This window comes from Pezoporus occidentalis, unplaced genomic scaffold, assembly GCF_034315485.1.
Source record: "Pezoporus occidentalis ecotype Australia unplaced genomic scaffold, CSIRO_AGI_Poc_V1 ctg261, whole genome shotgun sequence".
Lineage (NCBI taxonomy): Eukaryota > Metazoa > Chordata > Aves > Psittaciformes > Psittacidae > Pezoporus > Pezoporus occidentalis.
The window spans coordinates 139,719-159,964 of record NW_026914513.1 but is presented as its reverse complement, the minus strand read 5'-3'; the positions used below and the strand labels follow the sequence as shown (position 1 = coordinate 159,964).

At 39.4% G+C, this 20,246-nt stretch overlaps 1 protein-coding gene and 2 long non-coding RNA genes across 4 annotated transcripts in view; 2 read left to right on the top strand and 1 right to left on the bottom strand.

Moving 5' to 3' along the window:
* The first annotated feature begins 11 nt into the window (after positions 1–11).
* Positions 12–4,872, top strand: LOC134166443 (uncharacterized). 2 transcript variants are annotated; one of them, XR_009965877.1, is made up of 3 exons: positions 12–409; positions 1,434–1,504; positions 4,052–4,872. It is a non-coding gene; the product is annotated as an uncharacterized LOC134166443 (long non-coding RNA). The 2 variants fall into 2 exon arrangements; XR_009965878.1 differs by lacking the exon at positions 12–409 and adding an exon at positions 420–676.
* Positions 4,873–8,349: 3,477 nt separating this feature from the next.
* Positions 8,350–20,246, bottom strand: part of LANCL3 (LanC like family member 3) — a 31,288-nt gene continuing 19,391 nt past the window's right edge. The window contains exons 2-5 of the mRNA XM_062624087.1: positions 13,950–14,073; positions 11,986–12,183; positions 9,741–9,948; positions 8,350–8,653 (exon numbers count right to left, since the gene is read on the bottom strand). Of these exons, the coding sequence (XP_062480071.1) occupies positions 8,494–8,653; positions 9,741–9,948; positions 11,986–12,183; positions 13,950–14,073 (690 nt within the window). The 3' untranslated portion in view covers positions 8,350–8,493. The remainder of the gene's footprint in view (positions 8,654–9,740; positions 9,949–11,985; positions 12,184–13,949; positions 14,074–20,246) is intronic.
* On the top strand, positions 9,781–19,947 carry LOC134166444 (uncharacterized). The gene is made up of 4 exons (XR_009965879.1): positions 9,781–9,919; positions 14,367–14,544; positions 16,169–16,360; positions 19,120–19,947. It is a non-coding gene; the product is annotated as an uncharacterized LOC134166444 (long non-coding RNA).

Below are 20,246 nucleotides of genomic sequence, written 5' to 3'. Positions count from 1 at the left end.
GGGGACCTCCCGTTGGCGGCCCCGGTGTGGGTGCGGTCGGCTGCGCTGGAGCTTGGTCCTGGCAGCGCCTGGGCTGCGCTGTAAATGGGAAGAGCACTCCCTCCTCGCGTCTCCTTTAGCCATAAGATACATAACTGACCTGGGTGGGGTGGGTGGAAAGATGGAACTGCTCTTTGCAGGGGGGCTTTGGCATGCTGAGGAGGAAGTACCCCTGCCTCCTTTCAGGCTAAAGGGCTACACCTGGAAGAAAATTACCCTATGAAACATTAAAATCTGATTAAAAAAACAAATGCAGGAAAGGTGCTGTGAGTCACAGTGACCCTCCCATGATGAACACCTCCTAGTTCAGAGACCTCCTCACCCTGCCAGTGAGCCTGCTGACAGAGCTGCCCTTTTAGGGCTTTCTCAGGTCGGTCTTATCCCTGCTTGACAGGCCTTTGCCTTCAAAGGCTCCCAGGATCATAAAACCCAAAGTGCTGCTGCAACACATGCTGCAGCCAGCGGCATCTGCACGCTGTCCGTGGGTCTTTGTCCCTGCACCAGCAGGAGCTAGACCACCCCGTGCTTTCCTCCCTTGCCACTAGTGCTCTGGAGGCATTCTGGGTATGTGTAAGGTCACCCATACCAGCAGGCAACATCACCGATGACAAGCAATAAAAGACAGCCTGAGGGCAAGGTAAACCTTTGAAGTCTTTCCGAAACAACCTGAATCCTGGTATCTGGCAAGAAACAAGGCTCCTGAGGTTCTAAATCAGGTCAGCAGAAGGTGCCTCCATCCTGCACCAGGGGAGTCTCCTATCACTGCCACTTCTCTGTTTGGTGCAGGTACTTGGTTCATGATCGGCTGGATCTGATGCCTGCCTTGACAGATACTGTTTCAGCCGTCTATTGGAGGTGGTTAGCTACAGACCAGAGACCTACCAGCAGCACAACAGGAAGACAAAATAATGGAGTTTGAGATGCTATTGGTCTATTAATGGGATAACACTAATGGCTATTTCTGCATGCCTGCTACTATTTTATAATGCAACTTGGGTTGTCACTAGATTTATACAGAAAATACCAGTGACACTTTATTTGGGCCATTTCTTGCATTGCTGCACTGGCAAATCCAGAGTCCCCCCTGTTCACCTTTAAGTGAGCTCAGCTCATGATGACAATAAACCTTGTTATAGGCAGGTCTTGGTGAACTTAATGCTGTAGTGCCCTTCAGTGGGAAGAGAGGGGTCTTTCTGCAAAGAGAAGAGGCTATGTATACTGAGCTTTAAGGAGGCTGAAAATAAACACCTAAATGAAAAACTTTAATCTACAGGCCAAAAGCAACCTATCTTCTCTCACAAGGGGAGAGATGCCACAGGGTAGTTTTACCTAATTGTGATGTGCAGCCTGGATGTTTTATCTAAGATGAATGATTTTTACCTTTGATGAAACAGTACCACTGGAAAGCTTTTGGAGCCCTAAGCCCTGACTGCTCAGGAAGGAAAAGTTGCCAGCACTATGGAAAGTAAGTATAGAAATAAGCGATCCAGTGCAAAATCATACTGTTCAAGGCTGGGCTTTTATTTAAGGCAAAATATAATCACAGCTTTAAGATTCATAATATGGATATACACAGAGGTTGTTCTGCCACTATGAAGCTTAGTATTATCACAGCTGTTAAAAAGCTATAAAATCTAGTTTCTATAATAATTTGCAATACAAAACTAATACAATAAACACATTCAAAAGATCACAGTGTTTAAAACATCAGAAGAGCAGGGGTCCTGGTTTTAAACAATAAGGTGCATTTCTAAGAATCAAATCAATCTTGATTCTAAGGGTCTGTATCATATTATGGCTGTGAATGGCTATTACACTGAGAAACCAATCTAAGGTGCAGCATATACTCAAGAAATGAACACCACATGTTGGAATATATTGAATAATCAAGTGTCACCAGCACAAGCTAAACGTGAAATAATGCTATTTAAGTTCCCTGTACTTTTTGTTGGTATTGGCATTCATGTATATTGGGGAAAATGGGTATAAAACTGCTATCAAATAGGGCTCCGCATATGCAAACACCTGTGCTTTCCTCTTACTAGATGAACAACCCTTACTAATTCCATGGGGCTCATGTAAAGTTTGTAGGCTTAGGGGCCAGACCGATGCAGTTTTGCCCCTATTTCACACACGTGGAAGGACCTATCCTTGCATGCCTGAAATCAAGTGAAGATTCACCACTGGCATCAGCAGGTGGCATATCAGGCCCTTAAAATGGGCACAGGAGGCCAAATCAGCGTTGAAAGCAGACTACTGTTACAGGAAAACTTTTGTGTGTGGTCATGGTAATGAAGACAGAAGCAGAGTTAAATTTGTGGTCATACAGCTTTCTCTTCTATAGGAAGTAAAAATAAATTCTTGAATAGGATTGGTTTTCATTATGGGATATAATTGATGTCAGGACTTCTATGTAAAATTTTCTGGGGAGTATGCATGTGCTCATGCAGTGCTGTTGCTGAATATCACTGTATTATAATTTTTATTCAAATACCATTATACCACTAGGCAGAATGGGGTTTAATTAGTTTTCTGTCATTCTAGTTGGTGTTGCTGTACTTGAACTAAATGCCTTCACTATCTCTTTGAGTCATGCAATGAATGAAGTCAAGGGAATTTCTTGTAAGTATTAAAAATAAATATGGATTTATGTATTTTCAAGCAGATTGCTATTTATAAATTGACTTTTTTTTCTGAGCATGATGTAAATATTTTAAATATACATGGTACAGGACCAGCAGTGACATCAGTGACAGGACTAATTAGTCAGGAGGTTTAGTAACTCACAGGCCTAGGTCAAGAAATTGGTGCATGTTGGCTTCTTGGGATCTATTTTTTTAAACTGCCTAAACATCAGTAGAGTACATCACTTTCATTAAATGACTGGAATAGGCAGTAGGTTCAGCTACAGGCAACTCCTTCACAGGCAGACTCTTTTCAGCATATGATGACTTTGCAATAATGGCAATGAAGTGCTGTTCAAGGCAGCAAAAAAACCTGTGCAGTGCACCCTGTAGCACTGTCTGTGCAATGAAGTGAACTGTGCTCTTCTCTTGGAAAATTCCTATTCACATCCCTAAATTGCTGTATTGGATTTTTGGGCCCTGAGCATTTTTTGCTTATGGCTTTGAAGTATGTTCCCTCAGTAGTGCAATTTTTGGTCATTCTCTTATTTCTTTTCCATTTAGCTTTCTGCTTACTTCTTAGTCCAGGACATTTATATAAACTGAAAACCTTTCATAGAGCAGTCTACGCTGTGCTCTTCGCCAGCAATTGCTCATCAGTGTAGCTCTTCATGGGAAGATTACTCTTTAAAACCTACAGGGAAATTCTTATTCTGATATACTAATCTTCATACAGATTAGAATATGCACTCCTGCCAGTGCATATTCAAGGTATGTAGATTACCGCACCTAAGATTTACCTATCAGACCTCAGAGATGCACTCTGTCCATGGATCTTACAGGTTTGAGTAACAAGGATATATTCTCAAAATGCATGCATATGCTAAAATAGGTCATTGTTTGCATAAACCATGCAATATGTTGGCAGATGCTATAACTCTATATGCAGATAACAATGTAAAAATAAAAATTTGACTGCTTATGAAAGTATCCATTTGCACATATTGCACCTGTATGTTTCTCAATATGTCAGATACCTACATTTCATTGTTTTTTTTCCACAGTATTTTAAAAATACTAATCAGTATTCTTATCATACTTTCTACATGTCCATACAATTATTATTAGAACATTAAAGTGGCATTACTTAATTTCACAGAGCGGCAAAAAGGGTAACCACTTTACTTGCATTCATTTGTGCATATTTCCCAGAACTATTTAAATGTGTATTTTGGGATGTGTAGCCATTCCACTTGGTTTTGACGGTTTTCATACAACTGAGATACTAGAGAACTGAGCATGTTCCTTGGAAAGTCTATGTTGTATTTAATGATGTAAAACATCAGTAGCAGTTGCTAGATAATATAATGTTTTTTTTTCCTTGGCAGGTGGGAAATGGCAGAGCCAGTGAGAAGAGACCACCTGGGAGTGTAAAATAATGTAATGCAAGTAAGTGGAACATCCCTCAAGCAAAATTAATCAATCTTATTATCAACAACAAAAGACCTGGGCTGCTGCTTCAGCCTTCTGAAGTTATTCATAGGTTGAGAAATAAAGGCAGGGAAACTGAAGGAAACAATAATGCAAACAAAGCAGAAATTGAAAGCAGTGGCACAAAATGAATATGTTATTATACTGAGAAGTTGTAAGTAGCAGGAAAAAAATAAGATATATTTGTTAGAACTGTACTGTTGATGAAACTTATTGCGTCTGGCTCCATAAATCCTGAAATCACTAAATCTGGACATTACAGATCTAGTTTCCCTCAAAACTATTCCATGACAGTAATCTATGGATGACCTACCAAAAATCATGAATAGTATGTAGCTCCACAAACTGATTTGTAGTCTACAGCTTTACTCACAAACGGCACCACACAAACACAGGTACACCACAAATAAGCACCAATACCCACAGAATGCATACTCTTTGCATTAACAGCACAGAAATACTAGTATATCACTTAAATTCCTATTGCCTGCACTTAATAAACTAAACACAGTCAAGAAACTGATGTGCAAATGTGATGTAGGAACTTGTGTTTTACACTTCGAAAGAGGCTTCTCGGGTTTCCGGTAATGCAGCCTTTTGTCACAGCACCATGGCAGAATCTGTACAGAAATACACTTTTTCAGTCTGTCAGGGCCCAAATCGGGAGCAGGAGGAGAGAGCATCCTGCTGACAATGTCTAATAAAGGTTGATCGATTTCTCAAAGCAGTAAAGGGGGAACACAAAGGACCTGATGTTTTTTCATTGCACTGAAAAGTGCTGATGGCTCTGCTCAGGTTGCTTTCCTGTCAATGTGTTAAAGGTTGCAATAGCATGTATGTTACAGCATACATACTATACAAAGGAAGAAAAGCAGGTAGACAATTAAGAGGAGGAAGAGGGTGGAAAAAAACTTGCTCATTTAATGACTGGCATTTTCAGAAGAGCCCTGGGGTATGTTTACGCTGTGTTCAGCAGCTGTGGCTACAGCATGTCTAGTAGCCACCTTAACCCAGCTAGGTCAGGTGAGAAAAGCCATGAAGCTCAAACTGCCATGTCTGATGAAACAGATGAATAATTATGTTCCAAGGTTTTTACAAGTTCTATCCCATGAGACTTGATATTTATGTTACTGTAACTGATCTTAATTATCAGTAAACAAAGTTTGCATGCTGCCCTTGATGAAGTCAGTGCTGAAGTTGCATGACTTACAGATGTGTTTAGGACCTAAATTTTGAAAACTGGGTGGTTGCATGGGTTTTCTCATTGCTGAATGGCCTGACTCTTACCCAGGTAACTATTTTCTTTCTCAAATGAAGCCAAGCACATGGCTTCATATACGAAGCATGGTTGCAGGTACAGAAGATTTGTTTGGTATGTGCTGTTGGAACACAACACAGAGCAGATTATAGTCTCATCTGAATGTAAATCAGAAAGAATATTTTCTACAAAGAGACACAGAGGGGAAACCACTTAGAAAACTGACACTGAGTTTTTAATGTATATTTCCTACCATTTATGAAGAATTACATTAAAAGATAAACGGAAACACAGCCATTGGAAGTTAAGCATAATAAAATTGAGTGATTTCATGTACTGTTATTATGGTAAATTTTAACATATATGTGGTATATGTTACAGTATCAGCATTAATGACTTGGTCAAGATCTAAGTTACTGTGCTGATTTATTGTGCTCTAGGTTTACTGAGGTTTTGGCAAAGATTTTCTTCAAGCATCTCCTGAGAAATAACTAACTGGAAACAAGTAAATGTCATGGCCCACTGATAATTAAAAAGTAGGCACTGAGTACAAAATCAAAAGGTCATGATTACTGTTCTGATACATGTAGATTCTGTTAAGGCTTAAGTCTGCGGTTGGCTGTGTTTTTTGAGGGTGTACTTATCAAAATGCTAGATGTTTTTGTTTTATGTTTGTATCCCTAAATAAAAGGATTGGCAATATATGCAGATTGCAACAGCTTGAGTTTAGATCATGGCAAAAGCTAGTTCTCTGTTTTACAATAAGATAGGATACGGTTACAGTAGCTATTGAAAAGCTATAGCACAAATATTGTTTGTTACATGTTTTAACTGAGTGACATTACCCCCCAGTAAAAATTGAGACTGAAAAGCTATTTAGCACAGGGGAAAAGTGGATAGGCCCAGTTTTACCTTCCTTAAACGTTTTTTTTAAAACAATTCCAGTTATGAAATATATGAGACACATGCATTACAGGAAGCAACTAGATAAAAATCCTAATGGATTTACAATCTCCACTACTGACAATTGACTTTGATCTAACAGGAGCACTTCAGCATGGCTGGGCAGAGCATGTGCGCATCTCCATTGACTTTTTGATTTAGCCTCACATGTATACCTCCCTGTGAAATTGTCGGGTTTTGGGTAGCTGCTGTACTTGTTGCTGGGGCTGGTGTAGCTCCTATGTGTACACATATCGCTGCTCAGAGTAACAAAGTGACATTAATGGCTTGCTAAGAAGACCTTTTATCCCACAAATAAGTAAACAGATAGCAACTCTACACTGAATTTTAACATTTCCATTCACCAAAAAAATCCCTAAATTCTTGACAAACTGATACTGAGCTGCATTGCTTTATTCACTAATGAAATATGGTTACTTCTTTGACTAACTAATTAGAGCTGCACAGTACAAGACAAAATAGAAGTTGTAATCTGCAGCTCATAATAATGCAAGACATCTCATTAAAATATGTAGCAAGATTAGGAATGAGATTACTCTGTTAAAATGTGGAAGGATTGTCAGACCTGGCTCCGATGTACAGCCTGATCAAGGACTACCAAAATTAAATGGGAACTTTATCCACTAGCCGTTAAAAATAAAAGAATTGTAATATCCTCCAGCTGAGAATGCAGGAAGAGAGACTGCATTGTTTGGCAGTGCATGCATGATAAATTTTTCACCCTAATTCCACTTTTTGACATCCTGGTCTTCCCAATCTGTTTTTAAAGGTAATTGCATTACATTAGTCCCATAAAAATAAATAAATATTAAATATATTTTAAATACAGATATTGATTTTATAGGTTTTAGTACAAATCTATGTGTTTTTAGTTTTCAAGTACCATGTCATATATATAATACATATAAAACAGCATATAATTGCAACTTTAAGTGCTAGTGCAACTAGTATTGAGCAACCCGTTTATTTCTATAGCTGCAAATTATCTGGGCATACACATTATTTTGTTAACCAGGAAAATAATAAAATTTGAAATTTATTATTGGGGGGGTTTTAAGACCAGTATGCCACCCAAGGTTTGCATTCAGTTTGCAGGGATTGTAATGAACAATGCATCAGGGAAAACAAATTTTCCATTCTCTAAAATATGTGTGTTATTGATCAGGAATGCCACTGTAAGTAAGTAATTTTTAAAGGAATTTTTTTGTACCACTGAACAATACTTATCTAGTAATGTTGTACCATGAAGAAAGCATCTGCCTGCTCTATCTTTGCTATAGAACTTTTCAATCCAAGTCTTTTCAATGCTCCATTCATCTTCCCTGTGACAGGGAAAGTATTGACAAGAAGTGACACAGTTACAGTGAATCAGTTAGGAGACCAGCTCCTCATGATAGACTGAGCTCTGCAAGGAAGGGTCACATTAAGTTCTCATTTACACACATGAAACCCCACTAGCTGAAATGAACCTGTGAAACTGCAGGCTAAATATATAGCTATCTACATAAACATCATTATACGCACATGAAGACAAAAGAGCTCCAGGATACAGGTATTTCTAATACATGTTACTAGAACTAGTAGACGTGGTTTAGGTAAAAAATCCCAGATTTTGCCCTTGTTCAGTGTAGTGACATGTCTGTGACACCCTCTCCAATAAGTGCATTGCTGCATGAAGTTTTTTTGCAAGTCTTTTTTTAAAACCTACTGGATGCATCACTGCTTCTTCTTTGCATATCCCTGTAATTCTAGCTTGCCTTTTTTTTTTTTTTTAAACCCAGTGTAACCACCAAGTTAAGAATTTGAGAATGCCCCTTTCTCTCTCACTTGAGTAATTAGATTTTGCTTCTTACTACAGTGAAATATCTACCACATCAGATTCAGTCACTTCCCCCCCCCCCCCCCCTTTTTTGTTTTCACTATCCTATTTTTTTTTGACCACACACTTCCCTCCCAAAGCCCCAGTGTAGTTTCTTTCACCTGACTCCCAGCTATGTTAAGGCTAGCATTAGTGGTACCACTGGCTTGTTCTGTAAATAGCCTGTCTTGACAAATAAGTGAAACTGCAGGTGTCCTCTCCCATCCCCACGAGGATGTGGCCCTCGAGAATGTTGCTCTCTAGACAAAGACACTGAAGAGAGGAAACTCGGCTTGGTTGGGTTGCAGCAAGTCAGTCAGGAAACACACAGTTCCTGAGAAACCTTCATACAGACTATATACACTTTCTAATGCCCGGGAACCAGCCTTAAATTCTTCTGTAAATAAGAATTCTGCAAACCTAGGAGAAAAAGAAAAAAAGGTTTGTTATTATTTTATGTCCCTCTAAGTCTACTTACTTGTTGCTTGAATGCATCATTTTAATAACATTCAATGATTAAAAAAAATAGAATGTTTGTTATTTAATCTTACCTGCAAATTTTAAACTATCTAATTTCCACATGAAACAGATCTAGAAGAGACAAACCTTTTCAATCTGTATGTGTGCTGTGCTTAAGAGCTATAAGCTTTTTCTGATTTCTGTAAGATATCCTTAAACACACTTGTAAATAACTTTTATCTCAATTGTTATTTCAGCAGGATGCAAGCAGTGTTTCACATTGAGGCACCAAATTTTGTAATGCTGAAATAACTACACAAATAAGATGTTCTCATTTCAAAGCAGACGGTTGAAAATAAATCACCCTAATGACTACACTACTTCCCCTCATTAGTCTATGCTGTCAGTAACAAACATTGAATACTGTAAGTTGCAGAAAGACAATTAAAGATAATTGCAGCACTGTGACAATTTTCAGTGGACCATACTTGCTTGCATCAGGACAAAATGGAATTAGCCACACTAGCTAAGCTGAACAGCACAATGTGAAACTGGCTATGGGAATGATAAATTCAAAAACTGTAAAGTAACAGCAAAGCAGTTCTTATACTTATTTTCCATTACTTTCCATGAGTAATAAGGGATAGTGTTAAGTGTTCTGAAAATCATAAAAAATTACATTTTGCTCTCCTCCTGGACACAGGTACACAGCTTGGCTGCTATCTGACCTCATGTCAGAATGAGACCTGGATGCAAACCACTGCTACCTATCTACCCCAGTTCCCTTCAAAGGAGCACAGGCTCTCAGGAAGGGAGGGAGGGAACCCCAGCAGAACCTGATGCTTCTCCTGCAGCAGGCAGCCTGGAGGCAGGACTGCAGGGCTCTCTGCAGAGTGTGCCTGCCCCACAGCTCGTAAGTAGAATTGAACCTGAGGCTTAAACATTCAGGTTACATCTAGGGGTGGTGATCAAAGTCTCTGCACAGCTTTATAAATGTTCCTGAAACTTTGCAGTATTACCCTGAATCCAGAAAGGTTGGAATTCTAACCTTTGTGCCCTGTATATGTATTTTGAGTTTCCAGTGAGCCTATAGAGCAGCAGGAACACATAAGCACTACCAGCCACTCCATGACATATTCCAGGTCCCTTCTTCAACAGGCCTTTCTGCCAAGTTAGCTCTCCACAGCGGATACAAGTGTCCAGATATTGAGGCTTCTTGGAAACCAGGTAAGCTTTGGCAAACAGGTATGCAATGCCTAGGAAAATAGCAGTGAGATTGTCTTTTGTAACATGTAGGCCAAGAGTTTTGTAGAACACATAAGAAAATAAAGATTAATACACTTAAAAACTGCAGTCTCATGCTCTGCACTTGTCAGTGTTAACATATCTATTTGCTACATATGGAGGGGAGAGTATCTGGTATGCTAAAAAGCATATGAGCATATGTTAAGATGTACTTATCCACCCCATGTGACACAACCGTCTTCAGTCTTTTCAATGCATTACTGAATTTCAGGGTTTACTCTAACATTCCCAGTCTTGTAACAATTTAGAACAGTAGTTATATTTTTGCCTTTAATACAGTAAACTCCTAGTGCTATCTTCTATTGGTTTCAAATTTCCATACACCTCACCTGCTTACACTGACACAAGGATGGGCAAGATAATTTCCTACATTGGTAACAGATAATTTTTTATCAAATGAGAAAACGAAACTTTTTTGGTTTTGTTTTTTTTTTTTTTTAAAGTGGAGCCATGCTGCTTTATTCTATTTATAAATAGTTATACATACTAACTTCTGTTTAAAAAAAAAACCCCAAAACAAAGCACCAACCAAACAAACAACCTGGCTTATTTTTAGAGGGGATTTGAATAAATTAACTATAATTTTTAACAGAGCACTGCACAGCTCAGTTCATGGTAACCTTCAAAGAATGCATATGACACATAACCAAATCAAGCGCCTAAGGAAATATTTAGAACAGCTTACTTGTGGTCTGAATATAATATACACTGAAGTAGCTGAAAAGTGTTCTTGTAAGCTACATGTGTATTATTACCCAAAACTAGTGATGGGATACAGGATCCTCTGGGGAAGAATTATACTGATTCATGCATTTGCATGTCTCCAAATGTCCCCTAAAGTAACTTCTTTATGTGCTTTAGGATTTTGTCTCTTTGGGCAAGTCTCACTGCATACATCTCCACTAACAGCTAAACCCAAGTCAAAAGCTACTCTTAAGATGCTGAAACAAAGAGGGCATCTTCCTTGCAGCCTCCATCACTAGGCCAGCCATCCTGCAGAAGTAATTTTTTTCCTTTTAAAAATAAAAAAGGTTTGTTAAACAAAAGCTGGCTTTACTTCATTAGAGTGTGGGAGCAAGAAGTTTGTTCCTTAACCATGACAGCAAAAAGATAAAGCATCAGCAGAAAGCACATTTAGGGGATGTTAATTATAATGTACTTTTTGTAATTTAAATAGAACACCTTTAAAAGTAATGTATCAGTATTCATGGATGTTCTTTAATAAAAGTAAGGTTTTTTGTAACCTTGCAGGTTCATATTACCAAGTCAACATGTCCAGTTAGCAATAAAATTTTGCCTGGGGGTAAAAAGGCTATTTCAATATATAGCATTACTTATCAAAATTGCTAAGGTATAGGATTAGATTCTGAACTGACAGACATAAGCCTTACCTCATGAACCCAAACTAAGGATTGATTCTCTTTATCTCTGAGAAGGATTTTTATATGGGTAACCTTGGGAAAAAAAGGCTTTTTTGCTAGTACAAACTCCCCTTCACATTAAAATACTTTGGTCAAATTTATGCCTTATCCATGTAGTAAGTGCAGCTTAAACTTTGATTCTGATGAGGGGGGAAAAGCTATTCTGAAGGCCTTCCCAGAACTCACTGATGTGTCTATATCAATGTTCTTTTGCATGCTATTTCTGTGCCTACCCCTACGCTGTCTTTTGACTCAGCTGAACCAGTCTTTTGAGATCTGATAATGAAAGGGAGGAAGAGCAGAAAAAACACAGTTCAGGATCACCAGAATTCTTTCAGCTGTGATCACCTATGCTTTTAAGGCAGAAAATACACTTATTTTCCCAGCTGCTTCAGCAATAACTGAAAAACTCTTAACCGGAGAAAAGGCCTGAATATTTTCCCTGCATATCATAAAACATCAAAATTGGTCAAATTTAACCTGGACTATCTTCTATATGGAATCACCTAACATTGAAAAACAATGTGATTAGCATTTGGCTATTCATAGCATCAATGGGAAATGAACCTGGAGCTCCATGACACCAGTGCACAAGCTCATTCTCCCGCTCGATTGTCTCTCCCAGCTCAGGAGGCCAGTTGCTATTCTGTTCTTGGTCCATAAGAAAATCAACGCTCTGCCACACAAGTTCCTGATCTGCTGGCTGCAGGTACTCATAATAGGAAAGTAACATCTGAAGGATTGATGAAAGCCCATGAGCTGCACCTGTAAAGAATAGAAACAGTCAAATTAGAGGGTACGTTTAGATCCTACCTCCACCTCACAGCAACTTTCCCTTGGGACTGATATCCTTGTCAAGTGCATGGCTCTTTCATCTTCTTTATGCCTATTACAGTAGTGCTTGGAATAAAAGCTTTCTAAGTGCAAGACACTTTGTTACTCCTTTCATTTCCAGTTTCCCTACCTATGCAAAAATAGGTACGAATTTTTTCTGCTCTCACTCTCATATTTAAAAAAGAGATTCAGAGCAGCCCTGTGGAGAAGGACTTGGGGGTGCTGGTCGAAGAGAAAATGAACATTAGCAGGCAGTGTGCACTTGCAGCTCAGAAAGCCAACCATATCCTGGCCTGTATCAAAAGGAGCGTGACCAGCAGGTCGAAGGAGGTGATCCTGCCCCTCTACTCTGCTCTTGTGAGACCTCACTTGGAGTATTGTGTACAGTTCTGGTGTCCTCAACATAAAAAGGACATGGAACTGTTGGAACAAGTCCAGAGGAGGGCCACGAGGATGATCAGGGGGCTGGAGCACCTCCCGTATGAAGACAGGCTGAGAAAGTTGAGGCTGTTCAGCCTGGAGAAGGCTGCGTGGAGACCTCCTAGCAGCCTTCCAGTATCTGAAAGCAGCCTATAGGGATGCTGGGGAGGGACTCTTCATCAGGGACTGTAGTGACAGGACAAGGGGTAACGGGTTAAAACTTAAACAGGGGAAGTTTAGATTGGATATAAGGAGGAAATTCTTTCCTGTTAGGGTGGTGAGGCACTGGAATGGGTTGCCCAGGGAGGTCGTGAATGCTCCATCCCTGGCAGCGTTCAAGGCCAGGTTGGATGAAGCCTTGGGTGAGATGGTTTAGTGTGAGGTGTCCCTGCCCATGGCAGGGGGGCTGGAACTAGATGATCTTAATGTCCTTTCCAACCCTAACTATTCTATGATTCTATATGACTGAAACTCCATGCGCAAAGATAAATTGAACCTAAACTGAATACTATTTCAAGATACTATTCTTCTTGACAAACTACTGAATCTAGACCATTATTTTGAAGTCTTTGTTGAACCCAAATTGACACTGGACCGTAAATGGTATTCCCAGTTACTGACAGACAGTATCAGTCAGCCAAAACATAAATTTCAGTGCAAGAATTGTCTGCCAGGTCTGTGGAGCAGCACCACTCATTGACTTCTGCCCTACCAGAGAACTAAGATCTCAAATCAATCTGACACTTTCTGCAGTGGGATATTGTGCCTTGAGGACCCCACTAGGGATCTGCTCAGTGATCTTTCACCACTGCTTCAGATGAGCTCCAACTAAGCTGCTTGGGATGGGTAGGAGCTGATCATAACCTTGAGTTGCACTACTACAGCCAAAAATGCTCTGCAAGTACCCGCTTGGCAACAAGAGCTTACAAACAACATCACAGAATCATACCCTGAAAGCTCTCTCTGGTAACCTTCTGCACACAGGCATGGTCACCACACCTCTCACTGCCTCCGTCCGACAAGGGCATATTTACCCTTAAAATAAGCTGCTGCCTGCTGCTCCCCTGGTGTGGCACAGGTATCCCAGCCTTCTCCAGTGCTAGCCAGCATCAGTACTTCCTTCCAGCTCCTTAGTCCCAGTTAGCAGTTTTAGGAGTTTAGATGGCCCCAAATCCGGAAAAATCCCATACTGGATGTTTGACGTATTTCTGAAACGTCGACTGGCTCAGCATCTATGCACAGCATCAGTTTCAAAGTACACTGTGTGTTTTACTCACCAAGGTACTCTGTTCCATAGTATGAATACATGAGTGGGAATGGTTTCCGCTTCTTCACTGCATACTGCTTTCCCGATTCTAGTATGGCCAGGCAAATTGATTTTATTTGTGCTGGGGTCAGCACCTAAACAGAAACATCAAACCAAACATCAAGTCCATTATAATAATTTTATTTTTAGACATTTTTTAGGACTCTGCTTTTTTGCTGGTTCACAAGACAAGGTACTGCCTTTAATCTTATAAGCATGCCATAATGTGTATCATTATTAAGAGTTTCTTACCTTAAACAGTAAATTTACATGATGTTTCTTAAAAATAGAGTTTCATCCTGTCTCAGGAAAGTGAATGCCACACCTTTAGCTGTACAGAGGAGGTGAAAAGAGGCTCACTAAGAGCTCCTGCCTTGCCTTCCCAGAGATCCATCAGTCTGATGGAAGCTGGCAACAAGCAGCAGGCAAGCTACAGAACAACAATCTCCAGAGTGGAGGAAGAGACATTAGGAGAAGATAGTGGAAAAGAGACCTAGAGAAGTAACTGTTACAGGCATATAGGAACAGATTTTTCTGCAGACAGAAAAGAGAATGCAAGGAAGAGGGTACTAAATTTTACTGAAAATCACGACTACCTATGTGGGTTTAGAAACATCTTAGTAGAACAATCAGGCCTTCTTATTTCAAGAAAATGCTAAGAAAAATGAAGTGCAAGACAGGTTTCTATGAAGGCAGGCTAACTAGGTTTCTAAGACTTTATTATCATGAACAGGTCAACACGGACTTTAAGTCATTTCTTAGGACTTTAATGCAGTCCTAAGAAATGACTAATGCCTTACTCTTAGTGGTGTCAAATGTAAGTAAGACTTGCAAATAGTATATTTCACCAGAAAAAAACTTTTCCAAGTTACTGACCTAAAGAATTCAGACAGGAATTGGTTTTACACGGTTTAATTACATCTTTAATTATATGCAATTCACTACAGTCACTGGCAATTTCCTCTGTGTCAACCACATCTGAACATTACTGACCAATACCTAGGTCATTTAAATCATTTAGCTGAAGTAGGGTTTTGGCTTTAGGCGAAAGCCTGTACGGCAGCTGTACTTTGCAAAAATATATTTCAACTTTTGAAAAGAGAACTGAGAAAGGAAAAAAGCAAAATGAAGCAGAAGAAAAAAAAATATGTAGAAATAGGCTTGACAAGATAAATAGTAATCCTAAAACTAACTGGAATATCAAGGTAATGTATTTAAAATGTTTCTGAAAACATTTGGTTTTGCTATAATTTGTGTTATAATAAGATTTGCAATTACTTCTTCAAGTTTAAATGATTCTGTTAGCATTAAGTATGGAGGCAACATCTGTTATAAACCATATTGTCTCATTTGGCATGTAAAAGATGCTATGGATAATTAGTATCAGAACTTGACTGAAAACTAATGGCTGAAAAATCTTGTCTATCTTACTTTGCTCCCTGTTAACAAGACATTTTATTACAGCTGCTTCAAATGCCTATGATATTTGTATAACCTGGAGAACAGCCTACTTCTGATCTTGATTACTGATCTTTAATGTTACTGCAGTAGAAGTAAATAAGCCTTTAACATCTGGAGACTTCACTCATTTCCAGTAATTTTTAAATGAATATTTTCAGCTTCAATGAATTTAAAGAAAGAATTTAATTCCTAAGCAAATGAGAGCAGAGACACAATGAGAGGCGGTGCATTCTCTCCAGAGCTCTTATTCTACCACCTTGCAGCCTAGAACCTAATCCTGCAAATTCTGTACTTTGTAAAAGGTTTAGTAAGGTAACCCTTTGAAAATAAATGTGAATGATAAGATCTCCTAGCTGTAATTCTGGAAGGCAAAGGCACACTGTTTAGAAAAATCTTAGTCACTTCAGTTACTTAAAAAATGAACTGTCTTTCAATACCGTGTTTTGTGAAGCTTATTTTTATGTTCAGGGCATTTAGTTTTTAAATTCAGTTAATGGCTATTTTAAAATGCTGATTGTGTATTTTAAATGGATTTAAACTTCTACTCAAATCCAGCCTTGTACAATAAAGAAGTATCAGCTACCAAGAAATTAATTGTTCACCATTTTTTAATATAAAGTAAGTGTAAAGAGTCAAACACTTAATTGCTATGATTACTCAAGTACATATATAGTATACCTTTCTGGCTGGCATAATGAAATATGCTTACAAATATCACCTTTTTTTCAGAATGCAAAGAAAGCCCACATGCTAAGCCAGACAAAAACTGATATTTAAAATCATTATTAGAATGGATGATAGAAACAAACCTACTCTGACCCACTTCCACATTACCAAAGAAAATGGAAAAGAAAGTAACCTGTGTATCTTGAAAGCAACTTTCTTCCTGGCCACTTGGATGGACCTGAATGCTTAAGGCAGGTAGGAGATGTGTCCTAACTAATAACTTAATGCAAAAATTTTTGTGCTGACTCCAGCTATCTCTTGCCAACTGCTTCAATCCACAGTCACTGTAGGGCTGCTGCCTGTCTTCTACAAAAATATGGAGCATTTGTATTTGCTTCTTATACTAGGAAATGGTTGTCTGGAACAGAAACCCTCACTTACTGTCATTATTAGCGGCCTCCCAAAGGTTGATTGATCAGAAATCATACTTAAGATCCCCACTGGCTTGCTACACTGTATTTCAACCAATTCTGTGTTAAAATCCCCTCCGATTTTTCACCTTGCCAAGAAATAACATCTCTGGCTAGTTTCTGTATGCTACCTCAGAATATCTTTAAGAAAGCAGCTAAAAGCTTATAGAATCATAGAATAGTTAGGGTTGGAAAGGACCTTAAGATCATGTAGTTCCAACCCCTCTGCCATGGGCAGGGACACCTTATGCTAAATCATATCACCCAAGGCCTCGTCCAACCTGGTCTTGAACACTGCCAGGGATGGAGCATTCACAACCTCCCTGGGCAACCCATTCCAGTGCCTCACCACCCTAACAGGAAGGAATTTCCTTCTTATATCCAATCTAAACTTCCCCTGTTCAAGTTTAAACCCGTTACCCCTTGTCCTGTCACTGCAGTCTCTAATGAAGAGTCCCTCTCCAGCATCCCTATAGGTCCCCTTCAGATACTGGAAGGCTGCTATGAGGTCTCCACGCAGCCTTCTCCAGGCTGAACAGCCCCAACTTCCTCAGCCTGTCTTCATACGAGAGGTGCTCCAGTCCCCTGATCATCCTCGTGGCCCTTCTCTGGACTTGTTCCAACAGTTCCATGTCCTTTTCATGTTGAGGACACCAGAACTGCACACAATACTCCAGGTGAGGTCTCACAAGAGCAGAGTAGAGGGGCAGGATCACCTCCTTCGACCTGCTGGTCACGCTCCTTTTGATGCAGCCCAGGATACGGTTGGCTTTCTGGGCTGCAAGCGCACACTGCCAGCTCATGTTCAAAACCATGCCCAAACCAACAAGAATAGAATACATTAATCATAACTACAGCTGGTTTGACAAAGTTCATTTTCATTTTACTGTAGTAGCAATGCCTCTTTGCACCTGTGAATTATTGAAACAATATGTTTAATTAGGGACAGCAAAGAAACAGAGTGATCATGCCAAAGGCTTTAAAAGGATCACAAATTGGTATCACATCGTCTAGTGAACACTGTCAGATGTTTTGATGAAGGATAAAGCCAAAATGAGAATATGCTACCCAGAAATAATTTCATGCTTGAGATAGCTATATATATATATATACTTTTTTTTTTGAAATTTCTTGAACATCATTTAATATGAGCTGGCTACACAGTAGGTAAAATTATTCTTTATCATGTCAGTACTTGGCTAAGACTACTAAGAGATATAGTGCTGATGGTTTAATATTTCAGCTCTTTTTGTATTTTAAAGACACCACAACCTGTCCTATAGCATTAGAAGTGTTCATTAGTCTCCTTACTAGATCAAGGGTTGCAATGCGTGCATTCCTCATTTCCCCTGCAATTTCCGCATCAGTTCAGCAGCACTTTAATGCTTAGTATTTGTACTACTGCCTGTGCCTAGAAGCCCTACTTACAGTTAAAAAGCCACTGTGTTTCCAAAGTCTCTCCATTTTTCTCTTGTGCTACTGCAGTCAATACGCCTTCTCTCATTAAGGCACTCCACAAATCTGTGAGTTATTTAAGGCAGGTACTTTATTCAGTAAATCCCTGTAAAAAGTCAGGAAAGAAGTGCCATGTCTACAGCAATCACAGAACATCACCCTTTGTTGTTAGCAGTCTTACTCAACCTTTAGATTGTTAGAAGTAAATAATTTCACATCTCCTTTTGATGTCCTGAGATCTTGTAATATATCGGTTATGACAGTGCTAGGCCCTAGATACGTTTTTAGAACTTTAGACAGAAATCTTGACCCTGAGTACTACACTGAAAGGAGCAGGACAAGCTCTTCTTTGCTGTCAGTTACCATAAAATTGTCAGCACTTCATCATTCCTCTGAATGTCTGCTACAAGCCCCTTGGCTTATAATTTGCCTTAGGAAAACCACTGCTACATAGAACTACATATTGTACTGAGTATATTTGAGGACTGTAAGCTCTTAATTCTTTTAGAAGATTTGTATGTATTTTCTTAGAGCTCTTTCCTGTATGTAACAGAAGGCATTACTGAATGCCACGTATCATTATCTTTTTATTGATGCATCAGTACTTTAACATTATTGGGGGAAAAAACTCCCTCTGTGCATGGGGAAAAAAAAAAAGTATCTAACAAACACATAAAACCTCTCTGCCACACTTCAAAAAAGCCATTTACATGAATTTGACCATACACTTTCTCTGATGCTGCAGAAAGTGTCAAAGTAAGCTGACAAAGTTGGTCAGTCTACAATAACCTAACAGCAGCTTTGCCATTAGTCTCCTATGCTGGAAGCCCAGCAGAGGGAGCTTGTGTATTAGTTATAATACTCAAAAGTGCTGTAAGAAAAGATACACAATTCTGTGTTCAGCACGACAGCTGACTCAAGCAAAGATGCTGGAGCCAACTTGGTAATTCAGTGACACCTTACTGCACTGAGTGATACTTAAAGTTCACTCCTTAAACTTGATTTTTTTTTTTTTTTCTACCAAAGATGGGACTGAAATTGTTCAGGGACTTTTCTGTGCAGTCATGGACAGGTTTTTTTCCCTTTCAGGTGATGCTAACGCTTGAAGCCATGGAAGACTAGCATGTACAGAGGGTTCTGCCTCCCCGTAGACTTATTCCAGTTTGATCGATGTACCTCTCCTGCAGCACACTGGGAAAACCAACTCCATGTGCACAGCTGTCTGCTTTCCTTACAAGCAGTGCTACGTTCACCCTTCTTTTAAAAAGTAAAAAATAAATATTTTTCTTAAATCTCCTGAAAAGTTTGTTCAAGGAATCAGATTAGTTCCTGGAGTACTACTGACATTGTTGCTAATTCAGTATGTTCCGTGTTGTAACAGCACTATTAATAGTACTTTCTAGAGAGCATACTTTTCCAAATTTCCCATATTAACACAACTACATGGCAATGTGTGTAGACTCAGCACAACTACTAATATGATTGTGCCAGTTCACTGGAAAATGGTACCGGACTGCAATCTTGAGTAAAACAGATTTCCCTATACATCCCATTGTTATTGCTTCTTTTTAACATGTAAATTTGGGGGGTTTTGAGGCTTGCTCTTTCTTTGCCTCAGCAACATGGAAACAGCAATGTCAGTCCTGTCCTGTTACTGGTAAAGAAGACAATACAGCACTTTTTTTATTGCTAAGAGAGAACAAAATTTCCACAGGTCTCACTTGCCAGGACTGTGTAGCATTAAATCCATCAAATTCTGCTGTTAAACCTGTCCTTGAGAAGGAGAAAATTTCAAACACGACTGCAAATTAAGTGTAACAGAAATGGATGCAGCACAACTGTTACTGTAGCTAGGAGGCTGCCTGAGAACAGCTGGTGCTGTTACACAGTTGGTCAAACACAATGAGCATCTCCATTCTGTCTCAAACACTGGAGAGTTTGAAGAAAAAACAGCAATTGGCCTTTCTTCAAGTCCCCCATTCTGGGCCAATGAAGAGAGAGGAAAAACATTAGGTTCTCCAGTTACACCCAGGCCCCAACATCTTTTCAGTTGCACTGGGTTTGATTGGATACAGATACCCAGTTCTAATATAGTGGCTGTCCTAGGTCTTAGGAAGGAAACAAGAGGTCCCCATCACACTCTTTACCTGAAGAAAGTAAGGAAGCACAACCCCTTGCTCTCTGCTGCTAGAAAACTGAAGCAGGAAGAATGTCAA